This window comes from Lygodium microphyllum, chromosome 8, assembly GCF_053477565.2.
Source record: "Lygodium microphyllum isolate KBCC chromosome 8, Lygodium_microphyllum_v1.1.10, whole genome shotgun sequence".
NCBI classification, from domain to species: Eukaryota; Viridiplantae; Streptophyta; class Polypodiopsida; order Schizaeales; family Lygodiaceae; genus Lygodium; species Lygodium microphyllum.
Window position 1 is genome coordinate 48,979,305 of NC_141142.1, and position 12,324 is coordinate 48,991,628.

The following is a 12,324-nucleotide window of genomic DNA, read 5'->3' on the forward strand; positions in this document are numbered from 1 at the left end:
AACTTTTCAGATTGAGATGCATCATTCTTGCTTGATCCCATCTCAGTATTTGAAGATATTCTTATTGTAATGGTCAGCAAAATATAATGTCAGCACTAGAGCAAAGCGTTTGACCTTCAATCAGGTGCCGCGGGCCCAACAATTCAAGGGAGTTGATGGTGTCCTTGCAATGGAACCTTGAAACCAACCTTCCTCCTCGGAGAGGGTGGTAATGACTTGATTAATCAACAATAATTACAACAAGCATAAAATTCGCATAAACTAAAAATGTGAGCTTTACCACTTTAATCTTGGACAATGGACAACCTGTCGGCTCCAAAACTGGCATCCCTTGCGGTATTTCTTTAGCTTTTATTGCAAATGGATGGAGTACAACTGAGATTCTTTGATCTCCTCGCTAATCAAAGTGCTTCGTTTGTCAAAAATGATTGGCAAGCCTTCAAACCAATTTGACCCTTAATTTGCTTGGGATTGGCCCTCACTCCTTGAAAGACAAATTCAACCCCAAATTTGATATTGGTTGGTTGGCCTCTTAAGTCTTCTTTAAATTCTTTGATTTAAGCTGTTGGAATCCAAGTCCTAGGCCCTCAATTCTAAGCACGCATTCTGAGGTGGTTGTCAAACCCTAATTTACAACAAAGATTTTCCAATACCTCCATCTCTAATGATTGAAATGGCTAGATTTTGCTAAGATAACTTGAGAGATGGTCGTAAGATGAGAGAGAGTGTTGTTGAGAGAGAGGATTCAGAGTTTCATTGCGAGAAAGGCTGAAAAACTACTAGTGCCTTGGTCAAACAACTATGGAAACGGTCACCTATAGCTTAGGACTACCAGAAAGAGTGGTGCCCCCTCTTGTATACTATTATGTGCACTAGAAGGACCTTGGGCTACTTTCATCTGCACCTAGAGGGTTGCCAAGCAGCAGCCTTCTAATCCCATTTTCTAGCATTATCCAACTTATTAATTTAATTTTTAGAATATTAATTATGAAAATTAATTTGATAATTATTCTAGTGCCCAAAAAAATAATCCCACCAACCAATATTTAAATTAGCTAGGCTAATTTATCTTCCAAATATACCTTAGCAGTTATTAGCCCTTAGACCAACATTAATTAATTAATTAATTAATGCCTAGTCTCTAATGCCACCACTAATATTAGCAGCCAAAATTTGACACGGGGTACCACCTAGTATCTATCAAGCATAACTTATTATAACTTTTGCCTATCAATTGATATTTCGAGGTCTTGGGTCCCACACCGTTAAATAATTAACTTGCACCTTATATGTGTAAGGCACTTTAGCACATTTGATTAGTTTTTAATGATTTTGGGATCCTAGGTCCTACACTGTGAAATGATTAACTTGCACCTCACATTAGCACATTTGATTAACTTTAAATCAAATGCTAAGGAAAGCAATAAAATATCACGTTCTCGTGACATAATAGGGTACCTTGAGAACCTTTGGTGAGACCCAAAAGTGGAGACTATGATGCCATTGTACCAAGGAACCATGTAGATGAATGCAGGAGCACTCTAGCACTTCCGTTGAGCTCCCATGCTACATCCACTGAGGTGAGATGAACCATGAAGATATCTTGTCCGAGCAGCATCACCTTTGTTATGCATGAGATGTTGATGTGCAAGGTAGAATAGAGCCAATCTTGGAGCTAGAATCGGGAAGGGAAATAACCCACAGCTATCCAATTGTGGTCTCTTCCAACTTTTCCATGGCACTAACTATTCGGAGCTGTTTCTAAGAGAACACATGTAGAGAGTATGATTGGGCTGCACTCATGGGTTGTGCTAGCATCGGACTAGAGGTTGCCATTGTGTACGTTCCGTCAAGGACCTCTTGAGTGAGCTGCTTGTTGACCAGAGGAGGGAAGTGAGGGAGCAGCAGTATTATACCTGAGGAGAGGCGGTAGAGCAGGATGAAAGGGAGGATAGCACAATAGGCTGCTGAGGGTGGAGGTGGAGCAGGCAGGTGGACAGGGTGGCAGCAGGTGGACTAGCACATTGGAGCAAGGGGCAGCAGCTGCAGGGGGGAGGGGGGCATGCTGGTGGAGGTGACAAACCAGGTGGACGTGCAACGATAGCAGTGGCAGGAGAGGGAGGTGGCGAGTGGCTGGATGGGGGGTGGATGCAGGTTGTGATGATGGCTGGAGGAGGTGGCAATAGCAGACTGGGGGGCGGGGGGCGGGCGCTCCGTTGGTCATTCACTTCATTTCCTCAAGAGTATTATAACATTTCTTCAAGAGTATTATAACACAATTTTTTGATTGAGTCCTACAGCAACATTAGTATTTGATGACACCTGGAATCCATGTAATAAAATCTTGAGTTTTATGTATGCAGGAAATAGATGGCGTAGACACCGTGTCCCACCTGAACTCAGGGAAGAAATTGTCCCCAAAAATATATTAATGATTGGTCCTACAGGATGCGGAAAGACGGAGATTGCTAGACGACTTGCAAAGCTTGCTGATGCTCCCTTTGTTAAGGTCAAGTTGTTAATTGTTGAAAATTTTATGATTATCCTCTTCTGCATATTAAGACTTTTAGACTAACTATTATGAGAGCATCTTAATATGACATGAGAGAGAGAGAGAGAGAGGGCGGGGTGTGCGGGGGGCCGGGTGGAGGGGGGAGTGGTGGGAGGGAGGGCTTTGTGTTAGGCTTAGTTAGACTAGCACATTGCTATGCTTAGAATAACATTTAGTGGATGTTGTTTCTATGTAGGTCGAGGCAACAAAATTTACAGAGGTGGGGTTTCATGGTCGAGATGTTGATCAGATCATCCGTGATCTGGCTGACAATGCAATTCAACTGCAGCGCCAAAAAGTACACCATCACGAACCTGAACTTTTTGTTATTGATATTTGAAAGAAGGGATCATTGTTATGTGTTGTACCCTGCATGCTTGCAGGTGCGATCTCAGCTCAGCAAAGAAGTCGAGGAAGCTGTGGCAGAACAAATATTATTCAAGTTGACTGGATTGAATGGATCAAAAGAGGTGACTGTTTATGCTCGAATCTGTTGAACTCTACCTTGCCTCTTGGTGTACAGCTTAAGTAACATAGTTGTTATATTATGTGGCAGCGTGGAAATCTAACCCTAGAGGAACAAGAGGCTTATCATGGCTATCGTCAGCTGTATAACAGTGGTGGGTTGGACACGAAATTAGTAACCATAGAGTTACCTGAGGGAAGGATGCGTGTGCCATTCGATTTGACAGGTGGAGGTGGAATTGGAGTGTGTGATTTTGTTTACAAGGTGGTAGTTCTTTGCATGTTTCTTTCTGCGATGTCTCAGTTTTATTGAACAAAGGTTTCTTGTAGAGGACACATCATGTGCATCCAAAAGAAACCATCTTGCGTTCTACACTGCAAATGTGTAAACTCAACTGCTTCTGCATTCATGATGCCCATTTCATGTTCCAAATTGGTGGATTATCTTGCATGGTAGACATTTTAGCAATTTCATGAGTATAGAGGTCAAATGGATAGGTTGGCCTTTGCTCTCCGAGGCAGCACTTAGTTTAATGCTACAGACAATGTTTGGGCTGAACTTTTTCTTTTGTGCAGATAGAGAAGGTAACAAAGAGCCAAAAGGTAGAGATGCCAGTGAAAGATGCAAAGCAGAAGTTGGCTGAACTTGAGATGGAAAAACATCTGAACACTGACCAACTTACCAAAGATGCCATTCAGGTTTGTGCATTGTCATGAATGCTAGTTTCTGGTCAAGTTGAGACTGCTGACGTCAATTGAGATATGGTACAGTGTTTGGTGTATAACAGCTTGCAGAGTCAGATGGAATTGTTTTTATTGATGAGATTGATAAAATAGTTAGCAGTCATGAGATGAGGCATGGTGCTGATGCAAGTGCAGAGGGAGTACAACGTGATTTGTTGCCAATTATCGAGGGCAGGTTTGAATCTCTCTCTTATAATCTGTTTAAGCGAACTCCTTATCTAAAGCTTCTACAGGCAACATTGCTTTCTATGAGCTAAAGGTGCCTGAAGCACAGATAGCCTACTGGCTTGAGCTACATCTTTAACTCTAGTAGAGAATGTGCATGTTCCCAGTGCTTGTGTCAAGACTTGATTTTTGACATGATGTTTGTTCAATCTTTCAGCATGGTAAGCACAAGGTATGGAAACATCAACACAGATCATATGTTATTCATTTGTAGCGGTGCTTTTCATGCATGCAAACCTAGTGATATGCTGGCAGAATTGCAGGGGCGATTGCCCATTCGAGTTGAATTGAAAGGTCTTAATCGGGAGGTAAGTTTGATTTTTCCCTTTGCCATTTCCCATTGCATGATGAATAAAAGTTGAAGTTAAGTAGTTTGATCAATAAAATGACAAACCTGTTATTCATTGGGTTTCAATGTGCCAGGATCTTTACCGTATTTTGACTGAGCCTGAAACAAGTTTGATTAAGCAGCAGGTGCTGCTTATGAAAACTGAGGGTGTTGATCTTATCTTTACGGATGAAGCTATCAGAGAATTAGCCAATGTTGCTGCAGAGGTATAAACCTGCACTTGATGGTCCTAAAGGGAACAGAAATGCTACAATCTGCTTACTGCTAAGACCAAGTATTATTACTGTCTTGTTGCTGTTAATATTTGTTGGTGGTGTTGTGTAAATGAATCTGTTGAGATGTGTCGGTTTGCAAGTCTGCAGCTTAATCTGTTGAGATATCTAAAGCTTGAAGAAGAGTTCTTGGGGAAAAATCTGTCTACTGCTGTGCTGAGATTCTTGTGAGAAGTGTGATCTATGAGGCTTACCACAGATTTTGAGGACTGGCCCTGAGTTGCTGGTTGAAGGATGTGACTGTTGGCCATCGAAGGACTAGGCGTCCTATGTCAGGGATGAATTTAGAATGCATCCGTAAGTGAAATAGGCTTTTATTGGTGGAATCATGTTCCACTTACTATTATAGTGAAATAGGTTTTTATTGATGGAATCATGTTCCACTTTTATAATGGTGAGGAAGGGTAGAACAAACTTTATTTAGAAAAACATTTAGTACTTAGACAAAAGAAATAATTACTAATGTGTATGAGACTAACACTCTTGTGAGTTCACAAGTCATGAGTCTCTCTCTCCACCACCACCACAGCAGCGCGTCCCAAAAAAAAAAGAAAAAAAGCTATAGGATATGTGCAGGGAGACTATGTGATATATCCATTGCAGTATGCTGCTTTCCTCTTGCAAACTCAACCTATGCCACATTAGATGGATCACTCTTTGATCTTTTCTATGGGGACATTATGAGATATGCTACTATTGGAAACATGCAGTTAGTGGGGGATTTCATTGCACCTAACCCCTTTGCTTGCTACAACAAAGAGGGTCATCCTAACCTGATGGATTATATGCCCATGCCTATCATGATGCCAGGATGAGGAAGAGGAAGAGGACGAGGAATGATCCACCCGAGAGAAACAATAGCTTACTGGAATTGCAGACAACTAGGACGTGTCCTTACACTGTCCACAGAGGCAACAAAAGGCTAAAGAAATGATCCCACACACCTTACCCTGATGTAGACCCACATGCTCTAGTACTCCCCAAAGTAGCTAGTACGATGAGAAGTGCAGAGCTACGCGCACTCGCTTATAGAGAGAGGTGCAACTAGGCACTTGGACACATTGTTAAGCAAAGACACTCTTCAAATGCCTTGTACCAAAGAAGAAGCAAGACTACTTGGCGAAAGTAGAGGCAAAGATGTATCTATTATCAGCTATTTAGAATGGGATAGCAAGAGTGCATGGAAGATGTTTCAAGAGAGAAAGCTGTCCATACAAATTACATCACTAGATGCGTGACTTGACTAGAGGAGGTAGCTATATGATGTGCCAAGACAGCCATCCGTGCAGCTCCCATAGGGCCATAGGCCAACATAGTGGTCCTTCTTCACTTGGAAAATGGTTAGAGATCCAATTTATAGATTAGAAAATGGAAGGGCATAGGATGAGGATGGCCTAGTGGCAGAACAATTCTCACATGCTTGTGACATACTAGCAGTCATATTGGCACATATATTCAATAGAGTGGTATGTGAGAGGTTCCCTATGAGCTAGTTAGACAATACTATAAATCCCAGCCTTGAAAGAATGGTGATCCTTTTATCCATAGCAATTATAAAACCATCACGAGTGGCCATATATTAGCCAAGATATATAGATCTATACTGGAACATTAACCCAATGAGTTGAGGTGTAGGGGAAGAGAGCACAAGGACAAACATGATTTGAACATGAATATACCACATGGACCAGCCATTATTGAAGAGGGTTGAGCTCGAGACAAGAGGATCTACTACTACTTTATAGATTTCTGAAGCATTTTGATACAATGCCTCATACATGTATCATGTAGAGATGACATGATATTGGAGTATTGGAGGGTATACAATGGGGTATTTGTGCACTATATGAGTCAATGACAGGCCGTGTATGGGCACTTGGAGGGCTATCAGATGAGGTGTTTGATTACATTGATAAAGGAGTTGAAGCTAGCCTAGTAGGGGTGTTGATACCGATATTATTGTATGTAGATTATATTGTTCACTTTTGGATTCACTAGAGGGATTATAGTGCCATGTAGATGCTTTACACGTCTTTTGTAGAGAGAGGCTTCATTGGGAACATGGGGAAGACCAAAACCATGGTCTTCAACAATTTAATAGCATAGGCGACTAGATCCATCTACTAATTCTCATTTGGAGGAGATAGTGGAGCATGTAGGAGTATGTTTATCTAGGTGTCACCTTCTCTAGCCCACAATTTCTATTGAGAGGGACAGTAGAGGCCTATTTGGCATGAGGCTTTGTAGCACGTGAGTGGTTTTTTTACTACAATGGTGGTGTACGTGGTGTTGTCCACTTAGGGGATAACTATGCATGTAAAATTACAGGCATTGGCAATGTAAAACTGGAATTTCAACATGGCTTTGTGTTTGTTTTGCATAATGTGAGACATGTATCTCAGTCAAGAAGAGCTTGATAAGCATAGGGCAACTAGATGACGAAGGCTATCACATCAAATGGAAAATTTGTAAGGGCTCTCACATTGTTGCCAAGGGGTCCAAAAGTGATACTTTGTATCCTTTGCATGTATCTAGTATGCGTGGCTATATAGTTGCCATAATCGAGCAGCCAAGTGTTTCTTTGTGGCATAGCTGGTTGGGACACATGAGTCATACTGGAATGAAAGTGCTTTCTCACTTGGGTTATTTGCTAATCAAACCAGTAAGACATTAAAATGTCTTCACTCTGACAATGGTAGGGAATACGCGTCCAAAGCCTTTTAGGAATTTTGTGATAGCAAAGGGATTAAAAGGGAGCTCACCCCCCCTCATAATCCATCCCAAAATGGTGTTGCATAGTGTATGAATAGGACCGTTGAAGACAAGGTCCATACAATGTTGTCACACGTTGCTCTACCCCATGGATTTTACGTAGAGGCTGTTACAACAGCCATACACTTGATTAATCGGTCACCAAATAGGTCTTTGGGGGGGGGGGAGAGGGGGGGGGGGGGGGGGGGAGGAAGGAGTCCCTCAGGAAGCATGATCGGGCAAGCCACCTTCGTATGCTCACTTGAGAGTATTTGGCTATGAGGCATTTATGCACATTCGCAAGGAAGAACGCAGCAAACTTGAGCCAAAGTTGTGTAAATGTATTTTCCTAGGATATGGTGATGAAGGTGAGATGGGATATCGATTATGGGATCCCGAGAAAAGAAAAGTAGTATGCAGCAATGATGTTATCTTTCAGGAAGATCGCATGCACAAACAGCCCAAAAAGATAGAAGAGGTCAGAAGGGTTGTATTCCGGGCGAATGTATCAATAGGATAGCAAAGAATCCCATTAGGCAGCAACAAATATCTGCTGTAAATGTTTCTGAAAATACAGGAAAGGATGCTGAACATGATCAGCAAGATCTTGCCCATGATGTACCACAAATTCAACAAGAACATATGCCTTTAGAACGACCATAATTAGCTGTACAGCATGCTAAACTTCCAGAACAGCAACTTGTTAATATAGATTTACAGGCTGAACAACGAGTAAATCTTGACCATTAGGTCCGTAGATCGACTAGAGTGCAAAGATAGCCAAATAGGTTCATTCTTGGTGTAAACTATGTGGCTGATTTTTCATGTTAATAGATTGTGGTGAGCCGTCATGCTTCAAGGAAGCAATGAATAGAAAGGATAGTAAGAAATGACACAAAGCAATGCTATCAAAGATGGAATCTCTCATGAAGAATGACACTTGGGATTTGGTGCATTTAAAGGGTACAAGCAAGAACCTAGAATTGATTTTGATGAAATCTTTCCTCTTGTAGTGAAAATGACTACTTTGTGGACCATCTTGAGCTTGGTTGCATTTGAAGACATGGAACTCGTATAGATGGATGTAAAAACCGCTTTCTTACATGGTGATTTGTATGAGGAGATTTATATGTAGTAGCCTGAAGGTTTTGCTACAAAGGGGAAAGGGCACATGGTATGTAAACTCAACAAGAGTTTATATGGGCTGAAGTAGGCACCACGAGAATGGTATCATAAATTTGATACATTTATACAATCTTAGGGATTTCATCGTTCTCAAGTTGATCACTGCTTATACACCAAGAAGGCAGCAAATGGCAGTCTTATTCTCTTGGTTTTGTATGTGGATGACATGCTAATTGCAAGCAAGGATGTTCATGCCTTGGACTCCTTGAAGCAAAGTTTACACAATAGCTTTAAGATGAAGGATCTTGATGAGGCCAATCACATTCTTAGCATGCGTATACTTAGAGACAAATCAAAGGGCCTTCTTTATCTTTCACATCAAGAGTATGTCATTAAGGTTTTGTAGCACTTCAATATGGAGGGGGGGAAAGCCATTAGTGTACCATTGCCTCCATATGTAAAACTTAGTGCAGATGACAGCCCTACATCTGATGATGGAAAGGCTGAAATGGTCAAGATACCTTATGCTTCAGCTATTGATAGCTTGATGTATGCTATAGTTGCTACACGTCCTGTCATTGCATTTGCGGTGGGAGTGGTTAGCAGATACATGGCATATCTTGGAAAAAAGCATCGGAAAGTAGTGAAAGGTATCATGAGATACCTTAAGGGCACAAAGGATTTGTGTACTTGCTTTGGTAAGCAAAAATCATCTGTTGTTGGGCTCACGGATGCAGACTATACTGGCCATCTTGACTGTTGGAAGTCTACTTCAGGATATGTGTCAGGTGGAGCAGTCTCTTGGATATCCAAGCTGCAAAAGTGTGTTGCATTGTCTACTACAGAGGCAGAGTATGTGGTTGCCATTGAGGCATGCAAAGAGGCTTTATGGTTCTCACATCTTGTGAGAGAGCTTGGTATTACAAAGGCTCCTATCTTCCACTGTGACAGTCAGAGTGCTATTATGCTAGCACGGAATCCTATATTTCATGCAAAGACAAAGCACATACAAGTGGAGTATCACTTTATTAGGGATATACTTGATAGCAAGAGCATTGAGCTTGTGAAGGTATATACAGATGATAACCTTGTAGACCTTCTCACGAAGGGTCTTCCAACAGAGCAGTTTGCTCATCGCTGCCAGATGATGGGGGTTGGATAGTATATGTGTATTTCAGCTTTGTACATACATAGACTGAGTTGATTCTTTTATCTTCCTTCAGACACGTTGCCTTTAGTTTATATACTGTCTAAACCTAAAAAGTGGTACATTCGTCATTGTACCATACACCCATTTTGTTGTGCTTACACTCCTGTGACTTACTCCTTTCTATTGCTCTCTGTGCAATATCTAACACTCTCAACCTCAGCTCACTTAGTCTTGATCCAGCAGGCTCCAACATATACTACTGTAGTAGAGGTATGAGGTCGTAGCTTGTACCTCAAGTTCTTGAGCCCACTTACGAATTAGACTGGATACAGAGATTATTATGATGGTTAGCATAGCATGGAGAGACCATCAATCATGATGATAGCGTGTATGATTAGTAGTAAGCCCACCACCCCACATCTTGTTGTCAAAGTAGAGCTAGGGACAACACCTATAGTCATTGAGGTACTCTTCGGAGTAGAGAACTTTTTGGCAAAGACTATGGGAGCTCCCACACCACAAATACTCTAGATTGGCATTGAGTTCATCTAGACAACTAGCACTAGAGGGCGAGGAGGATTATTGGTGTTCATAGATGATTATGTGGATGAGCCTACACAGTGCAAATATTGACTGCCTCCCACCTTTGACTATAGTCCTGATTGCCCTACACTTTCTCTTAGCTGGTTAGAGCTGAACTAGGTAATCAGGGTTGATATCCTAAGGTTTGAGATAGTGAGGACATGGACCCACCCTCCACTCTCTTTAGGATTGAGATGGAGTTCTACCGGGTCACTTCTTGTGCCTCTTTGATAATGGATTTACTATTCAGCCCTTGTATATGGACATCCATATACCTCCTAGATCAGGGCTCATAGTTGTTGGAAGAGATTGCAAGATGCATGTTTAGGCATATTGAGATGTTTGCTGGTTATGTGTCTTACAGTGATAATTTTGCACCCAGTCTAGGCTCTGTTGTTCTTGGGTAAAGAAGCTGGTCTCATTTTGTTCTTTTTTGTATGCCAGAATTCCAATTTAGGGCTCTAAGTTGATTTGGATTATACACAAATCATTAAAATTGAGAGCACATGGAAGCTATACATGGAAGCTATACTCTCTTTCAACCTCCTTTACTGTTCTCTCTTCTCACTTCATTTTACTTCTCTCCAACTCTACATCCTTCTCTCCCTATACCTTCTCATCCCCTATCTCAAGCTCTATCTTTATTTCCTCTTCATTTACTTTCTCTTCTTCCCCTTTCACTACCTTTACCTCTATTCCTATCTCTTCTTTTACCTCTATAACAATTCCTAAGCTTCTTCATGAAGCCTTCACATTGCACAAATCTCACCTTAGGCAAGTGTCATGAATAGAAAGGATGCTTATTGATGGAATCACAAATATTGTGGCATGATCCAAACTAGTAATGTTCATGTTAACAGGGCCCATTGTTGAAAGTGTGCACAAAGACAATGATGTTAAGTGCCATATTTAGTGACATCTACATGAAGCTAGAGGAGATTAACATCATTGAGTTTCACGTGCTCATAGTGGGTGATGATCCAATACTCAAGGTGTTACAATTGGTAGCAACACATAAGTGAGGTGTGGCTGTAGGAGCTCATCTACTGCAGCTACTTATGAGGATGATTTTATTTCAAGAGCCAAAGAGTGATAAAGATGCAATCTCCTTACTATTGGTAATTTTGGTGCAGCCTCATGAGACTATCATGAGTGATCAGCATGATGACTTATGTGATATGAACTCTTAGGTGACAAGTTCTAGGCCCTCTAGAGTCTTCTATTTAGTGAACCCTTTTTCAATGTACTAAAAGTCAGTGACTCAATGGCAAGTTGACACTTGTTACAAGACTAACCCTCTTTTTGACAGGCATCTTGACTCTTGAGAAGTTATGAATGATATTGGAACATGGAGCTATCTTCATCATTACTCACCTTGTTAGTGGTAGCTTTATGCCGGGTGCCTAATCAGACTCAAAGGCGGAACCCTGTGCCACTAGCTTATGATTTCGCTACTTCCTTCAGGACCAAGGTCCTTGGAAGACTCCTCCCAAGGGGGGGAGTGTGGGTAGGCACCTAGCACCCCAGTTCAGGGGTCCAGGTAGTGCTGGACTCTCACCAGCTGAAACTGCCAATCCTAGTGGGTTCCCTTAAAGGGATGCCATACCCCAAGGTTGGGCGTCGGCTCGAAGGTGGTGTCTCGTCGCACTCAAGCAAACACTGCCCCCTGACAGCATTCACTTGCTTGAGCAAGGCGGTGCCATCATTGGTACGAGTACGAGCTTGTGCACAAGTTCGCAAAGGGAGGATATCGTCATCTCCACTCTTGAGAAGTTATGAATGATATTGGAACATGGAGCTATCTTTATCATTACTCGCCTTGTTAGTGGTAACTTTATTTAGATTTTGTATATTGGGTCATGACTTATCATGTTGAAGCAACAAGTTTAAAGTTTATATTTAATATATTGATCCTTAATTTTACATATATTTTTGTGATAATTGTTCAAAATATTCTACTTTATCTGCAAAATCTGTGGCATTTGGTACTATGCTTAGTCCATGTACTGGACACGTCGTATGCCTAACTACCCTGCTGCCACACACTATAGGCATTGCTGCCACCTAACTTTATAGGCTGCTGCCCACCTGTGGAGCTGGTGGCAACTCT

General features: G+C 41.6%; 1 protein-coding gene across 2 annotated transcripts in view; it reads left to right on the forward strand.

The window, feature by feature from the left end:
* The window catches only part of LOC148032257 (uncharacterized), a 120,903-nt gene that overhangs the window by 85,381 nt on the left and 23,198 nt on the right, over positions 1 to 12,324 (forward strand). Inside the window, exons 4-11 of one of the 2 annotated variants that reach the window (XM_087682908.1) lie at positions 2,364 to 2,509; positions 2,748 to 2,849; positions 2,935 to 3,021; positions 3,108 to 3,281; positions 3,593 to 3,715; positions 3,805 to 3,935; positions 4,143 to 4,293; positions 4,409 to 4,540. In XM_087682908.1, the coding sequence (XP_087539034.1) occupies positions 2,364 to 2,509; positions 2,748 to 2,849; positions 2,935 to 3,021; positions 3,108 to 3,281; positions 3,593 to 3,715; positions 3,805 to 3,935; positions 4,143 to 4,293; positions 4,409 to 4,540 (1,046 nt within the window). The remainder of the gene's footprint in view (positions 1 to 2,363; positions 2,510 to 2,747; positions 2,850 to 2,934; positions 3,022 to 3,107; positions 3,282 to 3,592; positions 3,716 to 3,804; positions 3,936 to 4,142; positions 4,294 to 4,408; positions 4,541 to 12,324) is intronic. The other variant, XM_087682909.1, reaches the window with a different exon arrangement.